Consider the following 24,675-nt stretch of genomic DNA (forward strand, 5'->3'; position numbering starts at 1 on the left):
CTGCTAGAGGTGAGTACAAAGCATGACTGTTATGTGGTTGGCCCAATTCTTCTGATCAACGAGGTCTGCAAACCTACTTTATAGTGCTGTGTTGGTGAACCTTGGAGGTAGCATAAGTGAAGTGGCTTTGACTGATGGTTCATTAAGTAATTGTAGTGGAGAATTTCTCTATTCTGGTGATTAGGAAACATGGTAAGCAGTCCACCAGTGCAAGGTTGTATTATGATTTTGAATTTAGGCAGTTCTGAACTGTAGCAGTGTGCTTAAGTACCCAATTCTGTTGTTGCATTCCTGTTACTAACCTTGTACCCTACTTTGTTCCATTCTGCATACTCTGATTTGTCTTATGTCTGGGTTGTGGGCCTCAAATCTGTGCGTCTCTGCTTCAGTGGTGGGGAAATAAAGGATTGAATGTGGACGGGGTTCCTGATTTAGTTGCTTTACCTAGCCAGCACCATTCCATCTTCTCTCTAGCACAATATCAGGGCAATTAAAACTAGAAGGAAACTGTTTCTTACTGCTGAGGATCTGGGAGTCTTGAGAGAAATAATGGCAGTAGAGAAATTTTATATTCTTAGTCCTTTTTCTTCTCAAACCTATGTTTTTCAGGCGAGGATGCAAGAATCGACATGTTGCCAAACTGCTCCATCCAGTCCCCACTCATGTCAACAGTCTTGGATTGCTGCATAGGAAGAATGTATGCAGTGAGCGTCAGTGACAGCGCCTTACTGAAGTTCCTACAGAACAGCAAACGAGACAGTGAGAGGTTGGCAGCTCTACACTGTGCTCTTCTGTGTGTCAGAAGTACAGCAGACTTGGAAATGAAGGTGGGAAAAGAACCTTCTCTAAGTTCTTTTAGTGACTGACAGTCTCATACAGAACAAGGTCAGGGTTATGATATCAGTGAAAGAAGAAAAATTCTGATTCATACATACCTTTTGCCAGTGCCAAGAGACTCGTCACCGAGGCTACCCAAGGTGCTTTATTGGTCAAAGCTGACATGAAAACATTTATTTTTATATCATGGCTTCATGCAAAGTGTTAGTACTGAAACCAAGGTTTCTACAGTCCATTTCAAGTCCTTTACATGGTTTAACAGAGAGATGTGAAAAATTCCTCTCTTCTCATTCTGACAGGTTATTTGGTGGATTTCTGAGAACCTATCAACGTGTCATTCTTTTGATCCTATTCAGGAATTTATCATTGGTAGGTATTCCTTTTCCTACATATTAACTTCTCCCGCATAACCTAATTATGACTTAAGGAGAAGGCACAATGCCATAAAATGACTCTCTTCCAGTTTGTTTATGATCTACGTTAGCTGACCTGGATATTGTGGTGTTGGAGGCAATTTCAGTAATTTGGAAGGTATATAGATCCTCTCAGGATGAGAATCATAGCAGAACTTTCCAAATGTATTTTTCTGTCTAGTGAGGCAAATAGATTTATCAGAATTTTAGGTCACTGGAGAGCAAATTCTCCATCTGGCTTCTGTCTTTGATATCTGGGGTGTAAATAACTGGGATTGGAGAGAAAGAACAAATCTCTTCCAGCCCATCCCAAACCATTTTTTTCAATAAGGATTTGGCATATCATGACATTCTCCTGTAATAGCTGATTTGTCAGCCTATCTAGTGTGTGTACTGTGTGCCTTGAGCCTACATACAAAGAACCCCTGCAGTGCTGAGCTGTAGCCAAGCAGCTGACCGGGCCCTGCAGCCATCTGGACTTCCCTTCCTCCTTTTGTGTAGAGAATGGGACGAGTTCCATCGTGGAGGAAGCTGTTTCAGAGACAGCAGCAGGATTTGTCCCTAAACAAGTGTTACATAGATAAGGAACTGACTGTGAAGCCTCTTCTTGATAATTGGTAGTTTATACAATCTCACCCTTCTAAATCTTTCTACGTTGTATTCAGCCTCCCTATACTGTAGAATGTGTCCAGAAACCAACAACCTGGATAAACTCTTGCCCTACACATCACTGCTTGACTGGACTGGGGTAAGACAACAGCTGCCACTCTAATAACTAGAGGAAGTTTGTTTTTCTTCTGCTTTAATAAAACCTGTAATTTACTTGTATACATCGCTTTTTCTGAAGCATGGTTTGAATTCACATCTGTATTTTATGCACGTTTTATATTGTCAAGTCTTAACCCCGGTGATGTTTTCCATGAATCCTATATTTTGTCAACAAATAACAGCATTTATAAAATGAGAGGAGCTACCATAATGGAATGAATAATTAAATTTATCAGTTTTTCATAATTAAATACTAACTTATGGATTATTGCATTAAGTTCGTGAGAAATACAAAACATACTTGACCAACAAAATCCTAAAGTTATTTCCAAGACAACCAGCATCACTAGAGTTAAGACTGGTAACTTTAGGCAAGAACAAATAACACAGAACAAACAGCAAACTTGAGTTTTTCTGGTCTGTGACTGTTCTAGATTTGCCTTTTTCTAAATGGGATGAATGAGAGACATATCTTCCTTTCTTCTTTTTGGCAAAACTGAATGTACAGTTTTAGCTAACTAGATTATTTTGCAAAGGAAACAAGTAATGGATATTATTTATTAAATTATATTTTATTGTTTGTATTGATAGGTTATCCCTGGAGTAGCATGTGCAACAGACATTATTTCTCTACCTGTGTTAGAGGTAAATTCTAGTACAAAACTACAGTTGCTCATATTTGCAGGTTATGAGCTGCTTTTTGGGGGGAGGGGAGGAAGAAGAAGAGGTGGTGATGGTAATAGGTAAAGGCTAAATACTAATGAAGTAGTGTCGCCGCAGCCCTGTCCAAAAATAGAGGTGAGCAGAAACTTGCTGTTTGAAATGGCTTATATGTTTACTAAGGTATTGGTTAGCCACACTGATGTTTGCTAGCTCAAAATGGTTGGGTTTTTTTTGCCTGTTCTGAATAGACTTTTTCCATTCACAAGGGAAGGTTCTTGAAGAATTAATTCTTTTTAAATTTAATTGATAGCTCATTATATGTGACTTCATTAGATTGAGGCAAACTCGACACAACGGATGTGTAGGATTTCTCACTACGAATCCCCACTTTGATGTGCTTGAGGGATAATTCATAGTGCTGCCATTGGTACCAGTGGTTCGTGACCTGCTGACTTTTTGTCCAGAGCATCCTGGGATTGCACCGATGTCAGGGCTTTGGCTATCTAAATCTAGGCAAATTCCTGCACAGCGTGGAAAAGGTGCTTTGCTGGATGGGGAGACCACATGCTATGTGGGTAGGAAACTGTATTTTCCATTGAAAACAAGGTGAATGATTCTTCCCATCTTCCATTCCACTCCCTCAGATCCAGTTTGGAGAAACATTGAAATCTTCCTAAGTGCTCCCCACAAAATCTGAAAGATGCTTTTAATAAGCAGCACGTTGTGGGGGACTAATGTGAAGAGTCTGAGCTTGAACCCAACAGTACTGGCAACATGCAGCAATAGACTCTGGATACATGAGAATATTATTTCTTGTAGCACTTTAGAAAGGTGAGAGTCTGTTTCCTCCCTGACCCTTGTAATCAGCTCAAAAAGCTCCAGTTTTCATAAAATCTTTTAAAATCAGTGAAATTATCCCTTCTCACTCTTCAACGGTTCCACAGCTGTCCTGCTGCAGATTGGCGTGACTGCTATCAGGGAATTGGGCTTTGTGTGCTTTGCTTGGGAAGGCTGCCCTGAGAGGTGGGGTCACCTGGGAAAATCAGATCTTGGGAAATTTTGTTGCTAGATAATCCCTGTAAGTTGCTGAGGTCAAAGTTAGTATGTGTTTTAATTTGTCTGAAATTGAACCTCAAGCCCCTGGGGGCAAATGCCTTTAGCAGCTATACTTCCTGATTGTGGAACTCATTTCCTATTTGTCTGAAACCTAAACAGATTTAAAAGGTCAGAGTTGAACTAAAGACAAATTTCCTGCTACTTTTGACTGCAAATTGCTCTGACTCCTGAGTACAATTATGGTAGTACACATGGTAAGGCTTAATGCTTTGGCTGCATTATATTCCAGAGCCACCATAGCTGGTCGGTTGATGGGCTTCATTTAGTATACAATGTCAGAAATCAGGTGTTGGTGATGAATCTGGTTCTACACAAGTATTATTTCTTTTGCAGCAGATCTTCTGGTATTGCAGAGAAACAGTGATTAATTGTTGACCTGAGAAGCACTTTTGTATACTCAAGGCCATGAATTGTTGAGAGCCCTTGGGAGGTCTATATCCGTATTACAACAAAAAAAATGTTATTTGGAAGGGAGTCTTTTTTATCACTAAATTCCTGTTCAGTAAGAGATAAGGAGATCAGGGCAGTTGGACTAGGTGACCTTTTATGGCCTTTTCCAACTCAAATGATTCTGTGATTCTAAAGGGGCAATAGTCAGAATGAGGTTGACAAAAAGCTTTACCTAAGGATTGTGATTAATACAAGCCCGATGTTTCTTTTTGAACACAGAAACCAAACTTGAGAGAAGAGTGCAAGTAGGCTTGATTAGAAGGGGAGAAGTAACAGGTGGGAGGAAGAAGGGAAGAAAGAGGGAGGAAGTCTGGAAGAGTGAAGATGTACAGTGCAAGCTGTTGTCAGAGAGTTCAGCACAGGCTGTGTTGAGCCACAGAGGCTCAGAGCGAAGCTTTGTAGTGTAGCTGTCTGTGCAGCCAAATGATTAGTTACGTGGCTGAGTACCTTTGCTGCGAGGTAGACGTGTCCATGCAGTTTCCTAGGAGAATACACATGCCATTGTCATTGGCAGGTCATTGGCATTTTTCAGCCTTTCACTGAGATACAACAGACTGCTCTGTCTCCAGTTGAAGCAACACTGCTTAGAAAAAGGCTTCATGGGAGTTTTTCATGGATTGCAAACTGGAAGACCTGACTGACTTCTGATAGCAGAATGTCTTTGAGGTGTTCGTGCTTAGGTTTTAACTCAGATTCTTGATATGTCTGCAAAATAAGCACCATCTAAGACAAAGGGACCTTCTCTTTCCAACTTCAGGACTGATGATCCTCAAGAAGAAACATTTAAAGTAATCTTGTATTTTAAGCTTTTGACTCTTTAATGAGATCTAATACAGTGCAGCTTTTCAGTGGTGTCTGCTTTTAATTAAGAAGTTTACCGCTTCCTGTTACAGTCAGTGTATTAAAGAAATATGCTATCTTGCTTTCCCTCCCATCACACATCAAACAAAATTCACCATGGTCTGAATGCAGTTTTGCAGTGGTGTTGCTGTTGCAATTGCATAAATTGGTCACTAGATGATACCCTTACACTGTGTTCTTGATATTTGTCTAATTTTGTATTGGTAGCATGTAGGCAACATGCTGCTGTGGTAGGCTGTAGATCTGATAGTTGCCTCCATCAGGGTGAACATATGGTGCCATATGCATTCCTAGTTTTCAGCTGCTTAGTGTAACATAGAGCAAAAAGTATGCTTATTTTTCTGCTGCATCTACAACAATAAAACAACAGTTAGCAATGCCAGCAAGAGAGAAGTGGCTAGCAGAATTGAGTCTCTGCATTTTATTTTCCTTGCCTAATTGTATTTCATAGTAGGAAGAGGTTTTAAGGGCTTCTAAGGTTTTCCTCTAAAGCTATTGTAATTGTGGAAAACGGGGGGAGAGAGCAAAATCTGGTATGTTATAGCAAGTCAGAGGAATATTGTGGACTGTGTAGTTTAAAAACCTTTCTGCCTTCAAATGTCAGTATTGTAATGTCTGTATTGAGGAGATAAATGTATTTAAAAGGGACAAGAACTGTCGGTACTATCACTGCCACTAAGAAGTGCCTTAATCTCATCTCTTCCTCAGTGATGACCATGTTGCTCTTGCTTAATAAACAGTGGCCTCAAATCTTTATACTCAGTCCAATAACTAGCTCAGGAAGACAGTGCCAGTTTATTTAGGTTTTTTTTCCTCCTCTTTGTTTACAGTTGAGTTTAAATTAATTTCAGCCTTACAGTCAAAGGCTTTGGAATTGCTGTGGAAATGTTTAGATTTTGTTTCTTTTCTGAGGATAAGGCTCTGTTACTCGAGGCTGGCAAATGGGAGTTAGCAGTCAAGGTATTAGAGCAAACTGAAGATAGTGGAAGGCTCCAGATGCCAGGGTCATGGTGTTGTTCCTTTGTTTGGAATGAGCAGAAACCCGGAGTGGGACTTATTTGACCAAATGTAAGCCCTCATACTCTGAGTCAGGTGCCTAAGGCTCCTTTTACAGTCAAGTGGAACTCTAGACAGTACAGCCAATGTAATCTGTGGTGCAGTTTTTCCCACCTGAAACCAACCATCAGAAAAAGGTCAGATGAAATAGTAGAGTAGTAATAGTAATAATAGAAGTACCCATGTCTTCCCAGTGACTTAAGAGAATCCTAAGGCAGCTAAGTATCTGCATTGCAGGCATGAGCTCACATAGGTAAGTGCTACTCCTGCTGTCAAATTAAGGAAATAAAACTATTGGGAAAAAATGCAGCTGATTCTGTTTCTTTTTTTCACTTCAATTACAATGAAGCTACATTTATTGCAATTCTTTCCAATCACTTTGTGGGACAGTGATTAGATGTTTCTATAACAGTTTAACAGTGTATTTATGTTTTCCCTGCAATACTTCGCAGGTTCAAAACTCTAAAGGCTTCTGGGAGAAACTCGACTCAAACTTGGAGAGTGTGAAGTACGCAGAGCCTCACTTGCTTTACCACAATAACGTGCTCAGGAGGGAATGGCGTAATCTCTCAGAAGAGGTAAATATGTGTGCACTGAAGCAGTCTCCAGAGCTGCTGCTGAAGTGGATGTTTTAAAGCCAAAGATGGAACGGGGATAAAGATATGGGAATCTGATTATGAGAAGCGCAAAGATTTGCAATCGTTTACTTATAAGGTGGTTGCCTGCAGCTCTTACTTTGTGAAAATAAAGTGAGAAATTAAACAAAAGCAGAACTTAGACACACCTGTATTGTTAGGTAGGTCAGTTATGTGTGCCTATGGGCATCGATGTTTGGGAGGTGGGTTGAAGAATCACTAAGTATTATTTCCATTTAAAATGAAAGTCAGCATCATTTCTTGTGTGCAGTTTATCAATAAATATTTTAATTGACGTTCTGCCTCATTCGTTTGGGGATTTTTATTTATGAAACAGAAAGAAGAGAGAAGAACCACAACATATTTGAGGAATATTTTTGAAAATGCCAAAAAGTAGGTACCATGTTATATATTTACCCTTTCTTACTTTGTTGAAATGTGTTGAAGGATTTAAATGTGCCATTTAAATAGCTGATCAGCTATCTGATGAGATATCTTGCTCCAAAGAAGAGTATCCAGATGAAGATCATTTATGACAATCCTTGTTATCACTGCAGGATAATCTGAAATATCTAGGCTTCTAGATCTAGGGAATTTATCGTACATGTGACAAGCACTACCCAGACAGAATTCTTTCTTTACCAAACGTAGATTTCTTGAATTTCCTTAGCTACATTTGAAAGACGAAAGGATTGTTTAGGCTTTTTAATGCCCTTACAAAACCCTTTAGAGTAATGGTTGTGAAACAAACTGATTTTTGTTTCAAACCCCAGGGTGCTTTCTCATCTGGACACTTGGGACTCTGGTAAGTAAAACTTTTGTTGATGTAGGCCTTAGCTCTAGTGTTTGTTAGGATATTTCTATCTAGCTATTGTCATCTAAAAATAAATAGTGTGTGTTGCCAGCCTTGAAGAGTTTGAGGCATTAGTATGAGCAGTTAGAAATTAACACTACTATAGAGCTTTCCTCTAAGGTTGTATACTGGCTAGGAAACCTTTGAAAATGAGGTTCTTCTTTCATAGTGGTTCTAGCTTACTATAAACAGTATGTTTGCCTAAGAATTTCTTCTCCAGGATTTTGGATACTCTTCTGGAGAAGAGTATTGATGACACAATGTTACTGTTGTATCTTGCCCACTTAGAGCTGCCTTTGCAAGTAGGGAATTTGTGTATGGTAGGAGAACATGGTTGGTAAAAATCACAGGATGGAGGGATGTAATGGACTTGCCTAGGCCAGGAGCACCTGAGATCGTAAGCGATGTTCAGTTCCTCTGTCACAAATAAGAAAAGCTGAATTTAATGGCAAATTATGTTCCAGTTCATCCATCGGTGCCTTCTATGTGATCTGCTACTGTGTGCTGTGAAATTATACTAATCTAAGTGTTGATCATATATTTTATCACAATGAATATTCAGTGTGTTCATTTCCAGCCCCCAGCACTTGTCATTTGCGTTGCTGCAGGTTATTATAATGGGCTCTGATTTTTAGGACCTTGTATCAACTTTGGTTGCCCCAGGTTCAAACTGCTGGCATGTTTTCCAAAGATGCTTATTGATAACATGTTCAACTGTTATAAAGAATTTCTAGGTGGCTTGCCTGCCAACAAGTAATAAGCATCAATGTAGTGTGTCTTGCCTGTAGATCTTCCTTCAGGTCCTTTAAAAATAAGGCAACAGAAGTCTTTTGTGCTGCTGGATGGTGAAATGAATGTCTTTCAAGGTGACCAGAGATGGTTAGAAAGTGCTTTGTAAACAGTTAGCTGTTCTTTAAAACACTGACTTGATTTTATGGTACATGGTGAAACAGGAGTTTGTTTCTCTTCCTTTGCTTTCAGTGCAGGAAGAACTGATCAGGAAATACAGGACATTAAATTTCAGTAGACGTTACAGCCTCCTTCCATGTAGTTGGAGGACTGTATTCCTTAATGGTCTGCAAATTTGAGTAAAAAAAAAAAGGAACTGTGGGAGAGAACCAGGAAAGTGGGAGGTGATTCCGTGGTGTTTCTACTTTGTGTCTATCCTTACAAAACCCATGCAGCTCTTTTGCCTTTTGTTAGTAAATGACATGATCTAAACAATATATGCATTTGCACTGTATGGCTGGGAGATTCTCTTAGTATTTCTCCTCTACAAAATCACCACAGTATGATACCTCTCCCTTATATATCAAAGAAAAGAGTAATGAAAATAAAGTGTAAAGCAGTTTGATGGGCTTGTGTTCCCCCCTGCTCAGTGTTAAGCTCTTGAGCCAAAGATGGCAAGCGCGGGGTTATTTTCCATTCCTCGCTTCACACTTCTGAAGTCCTTAATTCTGTCACTATGTCAGTTCTGTAGGTGTATTAACAGAAGGTGGAGTTCTATTTTTCTTAGTATGTTTGAAGTGGTTTGGAGTTTTGTGATATTTTTATAGTGTCGTGTTTTTGAATGACTGTTGCTCTGTTTATTTCAGAGGAAAGGCTGGTACCTCTCTTTCAAGAGGAAGATTATCAGCAGCAATTACTAATGGGACTGGTATGTGCTTTTGTCACAGTGTGCACTAGAGGACGCACAACCTCAACAAGTGTAAAGAGTAAGATTATCAGTTCCAGTGCTGAGTGGAAGCTCACTCAGAGTTGCAATGGGACAAATGCTGTGTTTCCAAAGTTTTGGAGTTGATCATCGTAGCGTCACAATATGATCTTAATAGGTCCTGATATCATAAGGCATAGGGGAAAAGCACAAATGAAAGGTAGATCTGTCCAAGTGATTTTCTCCACTACAACTTTTTTTCTAAGACTGTTTTTCAGTACCCCCTGAACTTCATCTTAATCTGTCAATTATTTTGGGACTACTTTACATCAGTCTAACATTCTCCACCTTCTACCTCCCTCAAAAATATGACAGATCTTCTTGCTTCTCAACACCTTTTTACTGTCTCCCTTTCCTTCTGCCTCACTACTAGGACTGCTATGGCTATTCTGAGGTCTCTCCTTTTTTGATTTTTCCCCCTGATGATCTCCCCTAAGTATCTACCATCTTTATGCTTCTGGGTAGCAAATCCTTTCTTAAATCCCTACCTGTCCTCCCTCTTTTTAAATATTCATCTTTGCTTATCTCTCGCTGTCAGATCTAAATACAACTCCTCAGCTTGCACTGGAAGGTCTTCATATGTGAAGATCATATCAACACTGTTCTGTCAGTCCAAATCTAAGGCAAGTTCTCATTCTTTGCAGTCTTGCTATCTTCTTCCAGGTTTTGCCTCTCATCCTCTGGAATTTTTCTACATTTCTTACCTTAAGTTTATTCACATCCAAAAAAGGAGATCATCGCTGTCCTTTGTGCTTTCCTGCCACCTGTATTGTTTACCTGACATGTGGAGATGAATCTACTTGAAAATAGCTCAAGACAGATTTTATTTGCCTCAGTTTTTCTCTGAGCTTTGAAAAAAAAAAAAAAGCACTTTGTTGTAATTTTCAACAAAGAACCACCAAAGACCACATAGCAAACAAGCTATGTGAGATCAGAGAATATTTCAGAAAGGAGAGAGTAGGTAGTGGCACGGACTGTATCATAGCAAGTAGCTGATTTTTAAACACTTGGCAATGAATATTTAACCTAAAGATGGCATTATTCACTCATGTTCTAAGTCAAGTTCCATGACTACTAGCACAAACTGTAATTGTGCTAGCTTTCTGTATTGTAAAATCCCTCAGATTTATTCATATGTAATAAACGCAAGTCAGTGTTCATATTAAAATCTTTACTTCACCCTGTTCACTTGATTTGACCCAGAGAGATTTAAGAAGTGTAAGCTTTTCCTCTTCAACATCACTGACAGTAGCACCCATTTTCTGGAATTCACACCAAGTAACCATATTGAATATTCAGATCTGCTATTGACTTTGAGACCCCAAGCTCCCACACAGCCTTGCCAGTCTGGGCTGGAATTTTGTAATCGAGAGAAAGTTGTGCTGGTTACTGTTGATCAGGCCCTGCAACTGGTGGGACTTTTGCATCTTTTTGAAGAGACCACAAGGACACTGAATTGTTGGCTTCTTTTCCTAGATGGTTGCTCAGCTAAAGGATCATCTTATGAGACATCTACAGTACGTAGGAAGAAAGAAGATTGACCAAATAGTGTTGGATTATGTTGCAAACCTGGTTAGTTTTATTTCGCTGTTACTGATGTGAGCAAACGTGTATTGCTGGGTGGGAATGTGTGGTGTTGGATATGTGCTGTGTGTGTATCTGGCGTGTTTTGGTTGTTTATAAGATGTTAAACCATATTTTTTTTTCCTCAGTAATGTGTATATTGATAAGGTAAATAGTACTTAGAATTAAAAAAGAGTTGTTTTGAATATGAAAGAAAATTTCCTTTACAGCTTATAGAAACATGGTCTGCTCCTGGAAGCAAAAATCTGAACTCATCCTGAAAGCTGGAAGAATGGTCTTTAGGTTCATTTTGGTTCCTGTGGAATACATTGATGCATGCTTTAAATAAGGAAAATATGATCAGGGGAAATAGAAATTAAGAACAAAAAAATCACTCCATTATGATGTGAGAGTTAATTATTGCTATTCCTGCAAATTGACTTCATTAGGCTTTTTGTGTAACAGATGCAGTCTTGCCTGAATCCGTATGAACTACAGTGAAAACTTACTTTCCAGATTCTTAGTTTTCTGGTTTTCATTGTCTTAAGAGAAACTTAAGGAAAAAAGCTGTAAAAACTGTTGTGAATAGAAATTATCGTACCTGTTTTTATCCGTCTCAGCATCACATCCTTTAGGTGCGGGATGCAGAGTCCATAAGCAAGGAAATAACGTTCTTAGTCTTTTTGCTAGTCCTGTCACCAGATTCAGAATTTGATCCATGCAGCTCAGGAAACTTTCAGGATGCAGTGGTGCCTGCATCTTTTGTGAAGTCCTTTGCAGATCAGTTATGTTGTGGATGTTACAATGTTCTCTGAACCACAGCGACTTCTACTGGGGTTACTGACTTTTTTATTCAGGCCTTGCTCTAGAGCTTGACAGTCACCAGCGTATGTTATCCCTGTCTTTATAGGAAGAAAAGAAAAATTAGTGGCTGATGAAAATAGGAACAGGACAGTATGAACAAAAGCTTCATAGCTGATAATGGCGCTGAAAGAAGCAGAACTAGAATGCTTGTTCTCCTTTCATTTGTGTTTCAGTTATCATTTGTTAATTATTTATCTAAAGTAAAATTAAAAAATGCAAACTTACTAAAACACCTATGCAACCTTGATCTGCGAGAGAAAATTATTGTAGACCGAATCTTACAGTCAGAACAAGTCTCAGCCCTTCCCACCCCCACCATCAGTGAAATCTTAGGATTAATATTTTTTCTTTTCTTTTAAATTTCGCTAAAGGCAAGAATTCTTTTGTTTCCATTACAGACTTCTTATTCTTGGAGAAACTGCTGTAAACAAAGATCATATGTCTCTCAAAATTGCTTCAGGTCTTTGGTGGGTACATGTTGCTAGGTGCTGTTTTGACATCTTTACAAATCTTTTTATTGTTAGGCTTGGGTTTCCTCTCACCCAAGGGTGAAACTGTATCCTGCCTGTTGGGAAGTTCTTTGGGGAAATAGATTGTTTTGATTCTTTCAAGTTTTCTGTACCTCAGCAGTGTGTAGCTGAGCTAATGAAACAGGAGGATATGTGACAAATGATTTGTTGGTCTATTTGCTTTCTCAAAGTATTTTAATGTTTCATTACATTCAGAAGCAAAGGAGTAACTGAGAATGGGGATATGTGGTGTATAGTCACTGTATAAATCAACTGAAGTTTTAAGTTATTAGAGTAGCATTAAAACAGCACGCTATGCCTGGTTGCTGTCAGAGAACTGTATAGTAGTATATAGAGAAGTAACGTGAGGTACTGTTCACCAACTATCTCAGTGTGAATTCCCTATCTATGGAGTTTGAATATACCTGGTTACCAATTCACCTACCACCTAACCTGCAGCATTTTTTTGTCTCTATTCTGTCCTATCTTCCTCTCTTTTATGGTGTCTTTGTCTTAGAACTCCATATCCGTTTCTCTCACTCTCATTTCAACGAGTCAGGGAAGGAGAGAAAAAAATTTACCAAAGCAACTTGACATTTGCTGCCCTGACAGCAAGGAGAAGAGGAAGCATGATGATCAGACAGCCTACTGACACAGGGAAGAAATGGATCAGAATAAAGTGCTGAGATGTCTCTGGAAGTCTCTGCAGTGGGTGCACGTCTTTAGTAGATAACCAGCCTCAGACATCAGATGTGTTCTCAGTTGCAGAAGAATAGTAGAAAGACACTTTGTATTTGACTATTCGCAGAAGAAGGACATGTGCTTCATATCCCCTTCCCAGGGAGGGCATCTAGAAAACTGCAAGACCTTGTTTTTTTTCCCTTTTCTGCTTTGCTCTTGATGCATTTCTTGTAGTTGCTCCCATGTCTTTTCTGTAGAAACAGCCATAGGAGTTGAGGATTTGTTTTTTTACCAAATGACTTCAGTGAATCTTCAGTTTACTTGGCGCATTTACCTGAAAATGTAAATGTTCAAGATAGCAAGGTACTGTGCACATGTCAGCTTAGGCCCTGCTGCACGCCCAGTCTGACTGTTGATCATGTTTTTGCTTGCTTGTTTTGAGTAGTAGAAAGGAAATGGCTTCTGATACTTGCCTGGAAGAAAACTTATGTTGTACCTCCTCACTGAAAGAAAAATGGTTTTGCCATGAAGGCTTTGGTTTAGCTTCATTTTGTTCCTCCAGAGACCTGCTGCTGGCCTTTGACAGGAGGCTGCCTGCCTTCCTTCTCTAAAACGTTTCCTTTCTTGTATGTACATTATCTTGTGGGTAGCGTGCTGAAAACTGCTCAGGATATGCCTTCTCGTTCTCTGCAATGTCCATTGTGGCTGATTCCAGTGAGCTGTGCTCTTGGTGAGGTTGTCATGTCACAAGCACCCAAACATTTAAGATTTAAGCAAGTTGTTATTGACTATGATTTTAAAAGATGCTTTCTTTCTATACTCTGCAAAAGCTACATGGTTGACTGTGTCCTAAAGCAAATAGTGAAAATAATTTTGTTACAGAAGTGTGAGTCTGGTGTTTAAGAAGCTTCCTTCCACCTCAGCGCTTATCTTCAGATCCAGCTGAAACTCCAGCAGAGGCCTTCGCTGCGCTCCGTGCTGGCTGGAAAGTCATTTTGGCAGCAGGTGTGGTCCTTGTGACCCTTCTCTGAAAAGTGGAAATCACTCATTTCCTGGAAAATGAGTGAAGAGAACCTGCTGTTCTCCAGGGTTATTAAATGGAAGCTTTCCATGGCATCCAGAAACTACGAGTATGGAAAGTATCAGGTGGTTGTTGTGAGGTAGCAGCCTCAGTGTCTGCTGTGCAAGGCTGGATGAAGTTCTGAAGGGTGGAAGGAAAAGGTGCTAAGTTTTCTGGTCAGTGCTGCAGAGGAGAGCACTTGAGGGTGATAGTAAAGAGCAGTGTTCCTATTCTGACTTTTCCATACTGACTTCTCTTGTGTGTCTGCGCTCTTTCTTGCTCAGAGGCTGTGACAAGGTAGAGGTTAGAGAGGGCTAGAAGGAAAAAAAAAAAATTTTTTTTTTTCTCTAGAAGGAGAAAGAAGAATGGGAAAAAGGATTCCTGGATTCTGGCCATTTCGAGGGGAGAGGGCTTGTTACTTCTTGTGACACCTGTCTACAAAACAGGGATCAGCCTTGTTTCCTGAGAGTTTCCTGGGGTTGATTAATTAGCACTTTGAGGCCCAGAGATAAAAGGCGTAGAGGAAGTGTCTCAATTCTGTGGAAGTCGTTACATATGACAGCCATAAGGGGCTGGCTAGAGGAAGTTATTTCAACTCTTCCATGCGCGGTTTCTCTCTTTCAGCTGCAGAACACTAGAAAATCTAAGTTTGTAGCTTTTACGTGCTGACATTGCTCTGGAAGCCAGCCTTGGAGCACAAGGAGCAATAATACGGGCCAAGAGATTGTTTTAATTCACTATAGACGAGAAGGAAACTCAGTAGAGGCAGAGAAGCATTTGCTTGTCTCATCTTTCCTCCTTGCCTGGGCTAGATTTATGATTCACCCTGTAGACTTTTTTTTCAGCAAACTGAATATTCCACCACCTTCAGCAGCATCCAGTGTTGTCTGGGCCATAGGCAGCTTTCCTTGCCAAATGCTCAGTCAGTTGGACATGTGGTTTTTACTTTCATGGCAAATTGGTCCTTAAGAATTTGATGCAAGAGCGTGAGATGGGTTGATTCCTGAGAAGCACGATGTGTCAGGATGCTGTATATCTTGCATAACGCTTGGATGAACTGAGAGCACTTACTGTAAACGTCAATAATGGGGCAATCCAGTTGCAGTTCAAATGTAAGTCAATTTGCCATTTTAAGCCCTGTAGAGAGAGAAAAGAAAAAAAAGATAAATGCTGAAGTTTTAGTGGGAGGAGTCCTATGATAAGTTCATAATCTAAACTAGCGTGTGAGATAAATGAATGCTAAGTGCCTGCTGTATACAGGCTCCTAGAAATGTTTGGGTTTTTTTTGTTGTTTTAGCTGAATCTGGTACATCGAATAATGAAAGAAGTTTGGAAGTTATATCAGCTTCATTCCTGCATCTTCTGCTTGTAAGCACGTCTTTATTAACTTTTTAAAATGTGGGCATAATAATTTTGGTCTTGAACAGTCAGTGCTGTGAATGTCAATATGACTGTAATTTAGTCTTGTTAATGACCCTGCTGGCCCTGTTGAAGCCAACATGGATATTAATCATACAGGCAGTTTTATGACTGGAGTTCAAAGCTGCTGAGTTCACAGTGCTCTCCAGCTGCATTGTGGGTGTTGAACAGCTGTGAAAGCCAGGTCACTCACACCAGCACCCAGAATATTTCACCTGTTGATACCAGGTATTACTGAGAACCTTTCAGATATGCAGTAGTGGGGGATGGAGAAGGAGGTGTCACAGAGAGTTTGTGTGTCAACACTTAGAACATCTAGTACTGTGGGGTGACGGATGCTGAAGTAAGCAAGATAGCATTCCATAGAGATTAAATGAAAACGCATGTTTAGTGCACATGTCGATTGACCATACTACCAGAAGAGTGTGGTCATTTCAATTCCTAATATGTTCCTGTTTTGTTAAATAGTGATGAGAGAGGAAGTGAAGCAGAGTTTGCAGTGTTTCACATCATGAGTCGAATTCTGGAAGCTGCAAATGGCATGTGCATGCCTTTACCTCCTGGTAAGTGCTGGGTTTTGCTGTTGTAATGCATTTCATTTCCTCCCAGGAGAGCACAAGTTGCAGCATGTGTGTCAGGTTAGTTCTGGCAGTATTTAAATCTCTTCAAGAAATTTATGGAGGGAAAGACCCTCCAAAAATGTGTACAAGTGAAGTGAAACATAACTGAATGCTTTCTACAAATAGAGACAACAATGCAGAGGCTTAGTTCTCTGTTTTCAGTTTCCAGAGGAGCACATGGGCGCAGCCTTAGCTCAGAACTAAGATTTAGATGACTTTCCTTTATATTTTGTAAGACAGCTAGACTTATGTGTCAAAGGCTACAAGGGAAAATCCTATCCTGGAGCAAAACCAGGGTGTTTTTTCTCATGCTGTTGCTCTGCTAATAGTTTTAAGTTTTATCTTGAAAGAATTGGCCCTGGTCTTTCTGAAGGAGATGATCTTGATAGTAGACTTGTATTTCGCAGAGCTCCTCATAATCACTTACAGTCTTTTCAAAACCCTTAATTTGTTAGGAAGAGACTGCTTAACGTTGAGTGCTTAGGTTTTGTGTGGCTGAATTTGCCAACACAGACAGGGAATGTACAGACAAGCTCTAGATTTGGACTGGATTCTAATCCTTTTAAGAATGCTCTTACAGTAACATTGAGCTTGCTGTCCTGCTGTTAGCTGTAAGAGCAAGGCCTGGCCTACCTGTAACTACAGAATGACAGAAACAGAAGTATGTTCTGGATTTTATTAGAAAAAAATAACTTCCAGTCTGTTTCTGCTTTCTGATTCTCTTTGAATCTCTTTCTAGGTAGTATTTTCTGATTTGGCTTCAATCTGGTTTTGGTATGAGGCTGCACCTCGAACTTACTGTGTGAGGGGCAAATGCTGCTATGTGATGGTGTCAGTGGGAAACTGAAGTCTTAATGCGGCCTGCGGGAATGTGTAGGTAGCAGCCACATACTGAGTGCGGCAAGGGCTCGGCTTTGATAGATTGGGAATAAAGGGAGATAAATTAATGGCACAATTCAGATACAAGCCAACAGCCTGGAGAAGTTTAATGATTGTTTTCAAGTCCCCTTAGCTTTCCTCTTTCTGACAGGGTTGTGCTTGACAAGACTTAAAGATAAACTCATTTCCTCGCTAACTTGAAATGCTTAGAAGTTAAGGGGAGTGTTAGCTTTAGCTACAGTAATGCTAGTCAGTGTTACAAATTTTGAAAAAAAAATATTTTTTTTTCCCAAACAAGTTTGTCTTTCTTCCATAGGTTTTCACACTCTACACTTGGGGCTTGGTGTTCGATGTCTCCCGCTTCATACTCTCCTACACTATATTGATAATGGAGTTCTACATTTGACAGAAACGTGTGTCAGGAAACTGCTGAAAGGTACAGTGAGTTTCTTATGTTTCATTTGCTTAACAGCCAACTTATTGGGTGTGATGTCCTTTTCAGCCATTCAGATACAGCCACAATATAGATTGCCTGGGAGACTCAGCTCTTCTTCCTGCGTGCTGTTACAGTGAGGAGTGTACCTATTGGTGTTGCTCAGCCGAAAGGAGAAAATTAGGGTTCATGCTGTATGATTGAGCCTTACTGTAGTAAACAATGAAATATTGGGGGATTTCTGTGATCATTTACAGCTAGAAGCCCTATACTAAATAGCAAAATGAGCAAACAAAGGCATACCTGACTCAGCATCCCAATATTTGTAGTAAATAGTGAGCTTGTGTACTCCAAACATGATCTATTCTAAATGTATCAATATGTTAACTGAAGGCAGGGGTTAAAACCAGTTCTGTATCATCAGGAGCAGCTCCTGTTCTGTTTGTGACTTTCCTCTTAGCAGGAGGTAAGCAGCTTGTTTCCACAAAGAAGGCTTAGGAGCAACCTAGCATACAGTACTAATAATTGGGGCATGAAGCTTTGGAACAAAATGAGGGGTGGTACAAATTAGCAGCTGTAGGTGCAGTTAGGATCACAGTGGGCACAATGTTTATATTAATCTATGCTTGATTTTGATAGGCATAGATTAATATAAACTGTATAAACGTAACACTCCTGCTGACCCTTATGTAAAATAAAAATTTTCATTACAGAAATAGTATTTTTCAGTATGTCTTCAGTGGAAGTTGAAAGTTTTAGTTATGTGGTTACTACTAAAGAGTTGGAGTTTTTTTCACCTTTCTCTTGCAGATCTGGATGATAATGAGAAGAATGAAAAGCTGAAATTCAGTATTGTGACAAGGCTTCCTGAGGTAACTTTGGATGTTATTTCTTGGAATTTGGAAGAAGTGGGTATGAAATTCCTCCCTGTGCATAGGATCAAGTCAACAGAAGACTTAGCTGTGACTTGCATAGGACGCAGAAACAACCTGAACCTCCAAAGCTTCTCCATCTGCTGCTCATAACCTGTAGGGTACCTTGGTAACTTAAATTTTAGGTTTGTCCATAGTGTTTTTAGCATGTCCAGTACCTTGCAGGAATCAAACAGACAAGACCGATGCTGTTCTGAGTACTCACACACATAAAGCAGTAATAAGAGTTTTACAGGGTTTAGAGAGAGTTTCTGGATATTTTGTTTGTATTTTTAGTATCCACAAATGTCTTTCTCATTTGTGACCTCTTCATGTGCATTGTTTGTTCGTTTTATCAAATACTTTCAAAAGTTGGTACAGCAAAAGGTGTAAAATCTGATCATACCAGAGCTCTGTGGTGATTGAATTACAAGATCTCAGCCTCCCCCATTGGTAAGGTGTTTGGGCACATGCTGTTGATGCTCCTTTGAAAGTTATGACAATGGGAGATTGCCTCTTCCTTTTCCCTTTTCAGTACTGCAGAGGAAGCACCACATCTGTGAGCAGAAGAAAACCAGGGATCCCCCTCTGGGAATGCCTTGCTATAGAACAGGCTTTTCTGGCCATAAATTGCTTATTGTTGTTCATTATGGACTGTTACATGTAGTTCAAATGGCCAGAAGTGCTGCTTCAGTTTTCCTCTAACAAGGGCTTCTTTATTTGGCAGCAGTTTTGAGAAGGGGTTGGGAAGGAGAACTTCACAAAGTGTTCTTTGTCCTCTGTATCTTGTTTTGGGCAGGGGTTGGTGAGCTGAGATCATTGTGGGGACTCTGAGCTGTCAGCCCCAGGCCTGGTGGGTGGGGAACACCATTCCAAGTGCTCTGACTTGGGAGTGCTTTAGGGGACATGTACTGCTAGTTACACACAGTAGGCTCAGTGCCTTATTGTGTCTATTTACAGCTTTGGGAAAAAATGCAGAGAATAGTTTGTTTGCCTAAAAGGACACTTTGGGGTGACTTGGACTATTTTGAGTTCAGGTTACATTCACTAGATGACTTCAGAAGCAAGTATTTCAGCAACACTGAAACACTTCAGCATTTCCTAAATGAACTCTTTCAATAGTCTGTATTTCATTACAATTGGAAGTGAGAGGGAAAAGGATCTAGACTGGGAAAACAGCAGGAAAAGCTAATTTCACAGTGTGTTCGTATTTGCTTTCTTATTGATTGATTAGGATTGGAAGCTTTGGGACAATTCAATTTGAATTTCTTGCCTTTGGGAATGTGAATCAATTTTGCCATTTCGCAGACAGTGCCCTAAGTAACAGGATGTAAATTCTGTTCCCAGTATCTCTCCTTGTCAGCATTCTGGGTTTCTTTGTAGCTTTCTGCTACTGAGCCTGTTCTGAACATAGCATTGACAAATGGGGCATCTTTGCTATTCTTTGTGAGAAGAGTGATGCTAAACCACAGTCACAGTACAAGATAAATAGTCATTTTAAGCCTCAGCTGATATTTCAGTACACATGCAAAGCGGGACAGATTGAATAGGACAGACTGACTGAAACTTAGTGAGTAGCTCAGTGGGCACTGAGTAGCAAGGATTCAATTGTTTCCCATGTTCTGGGGGTTTATGCTGATCTCTTAGTTACTGCCTATGAAGGGTTTGGTTCCATGGCTAAAAATGATGACATCTTAGCTTCTGTCATCAGTGTCTAAAAGCAAAGTAGTTTGTGTTACAGCCTAGATTTCTTTTTTTTTTTTTATTTTCTCCCCTCCTGTTTTTCCCACTATGTTTCCACTGTTCTCTGTTTTGTTAACTGATTTTTTGGGGATTTTACTTACTAGGCTCTTGGTCTAAAGGCCCGTCAGTTCTGGGATCATCCAATAAATGCTAATTTCCTTGCACGGAAATATGTGAAACTTTTGCTTGAGAAGCTGGGGAATAGGCAGGTAAGACATTGTTGATGTTCTTGACCTTCTGCCATAACACGCTGAAGGTAACACTGAAACTTGGTACCATGCAAACTAATCTGAAATGTTCTCCCTTACAGTGTAACAGGCCTGTCCGTGAGAGACACCCGGTCCCTGTAGAATTTTTGCCTCTTAACTACCTGACTAATATGCTGGCAGAGATAGAGAATCAAGGTAACTTTAATTCTGTACTTTAGAAGACCGGTAATTGTTACCCTTTGATGCTCATACTCTGCTATGGAACTGTAGTGATGTCCGAACATGTAGGTTTGGTTGTCTTTTTGTTGATAGGAATCGTCAGAGCACTTTCTCACTGCATGTCTTCTCATCCAGATCCTCTCTGTGTTGAATCCAGTTGCCAAACTGGCATGCAGAGTGGTGATAGCTGTTATTCTGTGTTTAAATGGGGAGAAGGGCTTGTACATTACTTATACAGTATGGTGGCTAAAGCACTGCCTTTTGTCTGGTAAGTAGAGCTAGATGAAGTCAGATCTTCTACCTCAGAGAAGAATGATCAGATCAATAAGATAGAGGATGCATTCCAAAGCTGTTCCTTTTTGTGAAATAAAATTCAAATTGGTCATGGCATTTGCTCCGTGCAGTGAAACCAATGCATCCAAAGATTTTGAATTCCACTGAAAAAGCAAAATGCGCTAAGGGAGCATTACACTGCTTAGTGTTGTTGGCTATACTTTTACTAGTAAACGAAGTAAAGGTGTGATAGGGACCTAAGTGCTAAAATGGAGTTCTCTGTGTGTGGATATCATTCCATTTGGGGAAGGAAAACGTTAACCGTACTGATGCATATGAGAACATAGTAGCACAAACATAGCTGCCGTGCTTAAATCTTATTTTGACTCTCCGATGTAGAATTCGTATGGAAATTCCTAGCGGCCTCCAGAGATGGCCCAGCTTTCCTCCATATGGGGTGTCATTTACTTATATCCCACCAACAGGAAAGTGTGTGCCATGGGTGAGCATCCGGACAGCTGCATTGAAAGCTGTAGGTGTTTTATGCAGATGAAAACATGTTCCATCTAATATCTTATCTTTTGGTATTGTGGGTCAAAATGTTTAGGAGACTGCAGGACTTAGTGTACAACAACACTTAGCTTTGCAATTACTGATTTTCTGATGGTGTTTTTCTAGGTGTGCATCCGTATGAAAAACAAGATCGTGTTAATGTCAGGTTTGTGGAGGAAGCAGCACTGAAACACACGATGATGCTCTTGGGCCTCAGATATTCCTGAAATGGCTTTCTTCAACTGCTCGTGAACTGTGGTACTCAGAAACATTCACATAGAAGTGTGCGGCCAGCTCTGATTTTTTTTTTAAACTTCAATGTCATGTTGTTTGCTGATTGACCTGCAGGTTTGGGTAGCCACCATTACTGACATCAGCTACAATTGCAAAGTAGCAATTGTCCCGTGCACTAAGGCTGAAATTACTGACCTCTAAGTAAATTGTGGAGAAATGGATCTGATGCAAACCTGGGTTTCCAACACATCTGTGGTTTCAGGTCTGAAGCGGTCAAATCAGTGGAACTAGTGGGTATGAAAACGTGCTGTGAAAAATGATATTACTGTCAACAGTTTTAATGAGACAGACAATGCTGGAAAGGGTAGTCCAGCTGTACAGTAACAAGAAATTGGCCACTATTTACTCCTTTGGATTAATAAAAGCATTTATTGGTGTAATGATGTAAAATAGGTAAGAATGACAAGTGAGAAATCAGTCCTTGTATATAATGCACCAATAATGATACTCATTCCGTGTGGTGGTCATGTGTTGTCTAACGGTACTTCTGCCTTTGGAGTTGGATTCTAATATATTCGACTTTGTAATTAGCACAGAACGTAGACTCCTTAAAGTGTATGGGAGAGGGATTTTATGTTTTTTTTTTTTTTTTAAGGTGCATATAATACATTGAATGCAGTGCAGGACAAGAAGAAAATTCTTTGGAAATGTACCTTCACAGCAGCATGGAACAAGTGTTACTTCATTCTTTCCTTCCAGCCTCTAGTATTACAGTTCAAAACTCAGCTTCAAGAAGAACTGATGGAGATTGTTTTCTCCTCATTTTCAACTGCTATTTATGAATAACTGAAGTGGGTTTGGTTTTTGGTGTGCATTTCTTTTTCGTATTTTGAACAGAGATGAAAATTTTTCTCAATAATTTTTTTCAGTCTCAGACTGTAGAAAGCTGTGATGGTGTATTTGCATCACATGTGGAGACTTCATTCACGTGCTGTTAATAACCAGAGAAGATCTTCTAGCCTTTTCTTTTTAATGAAATGTGCTATAAAATAGATGCAATAAAACTTCACCTGAAAAAACAAAGGCGTAGTACGATAATTACTCATTTTCCTTAACATTTTAAAATACTGCAATGCATTTGGCATACCAGGCTCCACCTAGTCAGAAGGAAGGAACTTGTATCACTGAGTTCTTAGCTGTGCTTCTGGCGTTAAGTGCTACTTTGTTTACTGTATGGAATTTGGCTAAACTCTAGTAGGCATTTGATGTAGTCTAAATGCTATTGACTCGTGATACTCAGCAACTGGTAAGGGCTTCTCCTCCTTCATGTGCTGTCTTCTCAGAGTTCAATTGGCTTTATAATTGGTTTTCTGAAATGTCTCATATTTGAACCAGGTTCACTTGGCTTGAAAGGAGCCAAAGCGCCGTAGGGCCGTGGCACTGGGAGGCTGTATGCATCATCTGGGATATAAGCAGTTGGCCGTGGCTCAGCTGTTGTGAGGACATGGCCAGGCACTGCAGCTCGTTCCTCTTCTGCAGCTTGCTGTAAAAGAAACACATTGTGAGCACATAGTGCCTCCACGATTTAAAACTGCAGTCAGTTCTCCTCTGAGCCTAAGGAGAGGATGCCCAGTGAGGAAACAACATTAGTCTAATTCTTAGCAAATCAAGAAACAAGAAAACACAGATGGGTATTTAATTTTTCACTGAAAGAAAAGCATTTATTGACCATGTAGAGATGTGTTTGTCCTTTTAAATACCGTATAGTTTGAGCTTGTAATGCTTTTGTTGTTGTTGAGAAAGAAAATTAGATGAACAGTAATTGCAGTAAGTGTGCACAGAGCATCTCAGGAACAAGATAATAGTTCTGATCCTTCAAAGCCCAGTCTGTATTACGCTGATAGCAGCTATTCTTGAGTACTATCACTGCACTGAAAGGAAACTGTGTCATACATAATATGAGAAGTGTCAATGACAGAGGTTTCTTATTCTAAACCAGTTTAACTGCAAGATTTCTGCATGAATTCAAGCTCTTTAAATGCATGCACTGTGTGTTCCTCTCCCAGCTTTGTGTCCATTTCAGATTTCCTTGGAGAAGGAATCATAGTAAAGTCAGTTTCCTACCTGCAGGTGTTCCCTTAATTATACACATCTCAGTTGTATTTGACTTTTTCTTCTCTGGGAGCTTTCTGCTCGGGCATTGCTGGTGGTCTCAATGGAACAGATACAGTATTCAGCAGGGGAGAATGTGAAGCACTATGGTACGCTGCTCTGCCCACCCTCAGCCTCTCACCCAGGGATCTGGTTTCTTTCTACTTTTGATGTTCCCTTTGTCTGACATGTGGAGGATGCTAATCTTATTTTTCATTAATCCCATGCCCTGCCTTTGGTGGCTTTACCTGAAATCAAATTGAAAGCAATACTTCACTGATGACTATCTTGTCAGTTAACTCAAAGCACTGTCATATAAAGCAAGATCTACCTTCGTTAAAGTAATTTGAGTGTAATATATCCTCTCCTTAAGGTTTGATGACCTGTTCTATCTGAGCTGTGCCAGACTACAGTGTGTAACTCTAGAAATCCACAGTGTGCTGGTTTTGTAGTTGCCTCTGTCTGTCCCATCATCTCCACCAGCTCCCAGAGCCCCATGGTTGTCAGTGAGCAGCTGTGCAGTGAGTTAGTGCTGCTCTTTCAGAAGGACAAGCTAGAGCAGTGAAAAAGGAGGAGCTGAATTGTAACACAGAGCAAAAACTTACTCTAGCTCTGGCCTCCGCTGCTTCTTTGTGCATCTTCTCATTGCGTAAAACCTTCAGCCATTCAATCTCTGTCTCTTTAGGAGGAGGAAGGCCTTGATCTATCCTCGATGAAACAATCATCAAAAACTCTTCTTTGTCTTTCATTTCCTGCTGGAGTTTAATGGCAAGTGCTTGCTTCATGGATAACTCTGCGACAAGAGCCATCATCTTCTGGGTCTTGTCTTTTATCTTCTTCTGTAGTTCATTTATCTGGAATCAGAAACCAACTACATTTTGGACATCTAGTAACAACATCTTCAGACACTTACTGGATGTGATGTTCAAGTAAGTATAAGTAAGGTTAGTGAAATCAATTGTGTTTCAAAAAACAACTCTATTCTTTAA

The 24,675-nt window shown here is 39.9% G+C and overlaps 2 protein-coding genes across 12 annotated transcripts in view; one reads left to right on the top strand and one right to left on the bottom strand.

Moving 5' to 3' along the window:
* The window catches only part of GSAP (gamma-secretase activating protein), a 45,550-nt gene extending 23,558 nt beyond the window's left edge, over positions 1-21,992 (top strand). The window contains exons 16-32 of one of the 2 annotated variants that reach the window (XM_021384514.1): positions 610-827; positions 1,137-1,206; positions 1,916-1,998; positions 2,610-2,663; positions 6,617-6,742; positions 7,137-7,192; positions 7,573-7,604; positions 9,248-9,309; positions 10,843-10,938; positions 12,192-12,260; positions 15,341-15,411; positions 15,931-16,025; positions 17,278-17,397; positions 18,205-18,266; positions 20,153-20,257; positions 20,359-20,452; positions 21,428-21,992. In XM_021384514.1, the coding sequence (XP_021240189.1) occupies positions 610-827; positions 1,137-1,206; positions 1,916-1,998; positions 2,610-2,663; positions 6,617-6,742; positions 7,137-7,192; positions 7,573-7,604; positions 9,248-9,309; positions 10,843-10,938; positions 12,192-12,260; positions 15,341-15,411; positions 15,931-16,025; positions 17,278-17,397; positions 18,205-18,266; positions 20,153-20,257; positions 20,359-20,452; positions 21,428-21,528 (1,514 nt within the window). In that variant the 3' untranslated portion in view covers positions 21,529-21,992. The remainder of the gene's footprint in view (positions 1-609; positions 828-1,136; positions 1,207-1,915; positions 1,999-2,609; positions 2,664-6,616; positions 6,743-7,136; positions 7,193-7,572; positions 7,605-9,247; positions 9,310-10,842; positions 10,939-12,191; positions 12,261-15,340; positions 15,412-15,930; positions 16,026-17,277; positions 17,398-18,204; positions 18,267-20,152; positions 20,258-20,358; positions 20,453-21,427) is intronic. The other variant, XM_021384515.1, reaches the window with a different exon arrangement.
* Positions 22,144-24,675, bottom strand: part of CCDC146 (coiled-coil domain containing 146) — a 78,338-nt gene continuing 75,806 nt past the window's right edge. For 9 of the 10 annotated variants that reach the window (XM_021384509.1, XM_021384505.1, XM_021384504.1 and 6 more), the window contains 2 exons: positions 24,292-24,540; positions 22,144-23,078 (listed from right to left, as the gene is read on the bottom strand). In XM_021384509.1, coding sequence (XP_021240184.1) covers positions 22,875-23,078; positions 24,292-24,540 — 453 coding nt within the window. In that variant the 3' untranslated portion in view covers positions 22,144-22,874. Of the gene's footprint in view, positions 23,079-24,291; positions 24,558-24,675 lie in introns of those variants that run through there. The other variant, XM_021384511.1, reaches the window with a different exon arrangement.

The sequence above is a fragment of the Numida meleagris genome, chromosome 1 (assembly GCF_002078875.1).
Source record: "Numida meleagris isolate 19003 breed g44 Domestic line chromosome 1, NumMel1.0, whole genome shotgun sequence".
Taxonomy (NCBI): domain Eukaryota; kingdom Metazoa; phylum Chordata; class Aves; order Galliformes; family Numididae; genus Numida; species Numida meleagris.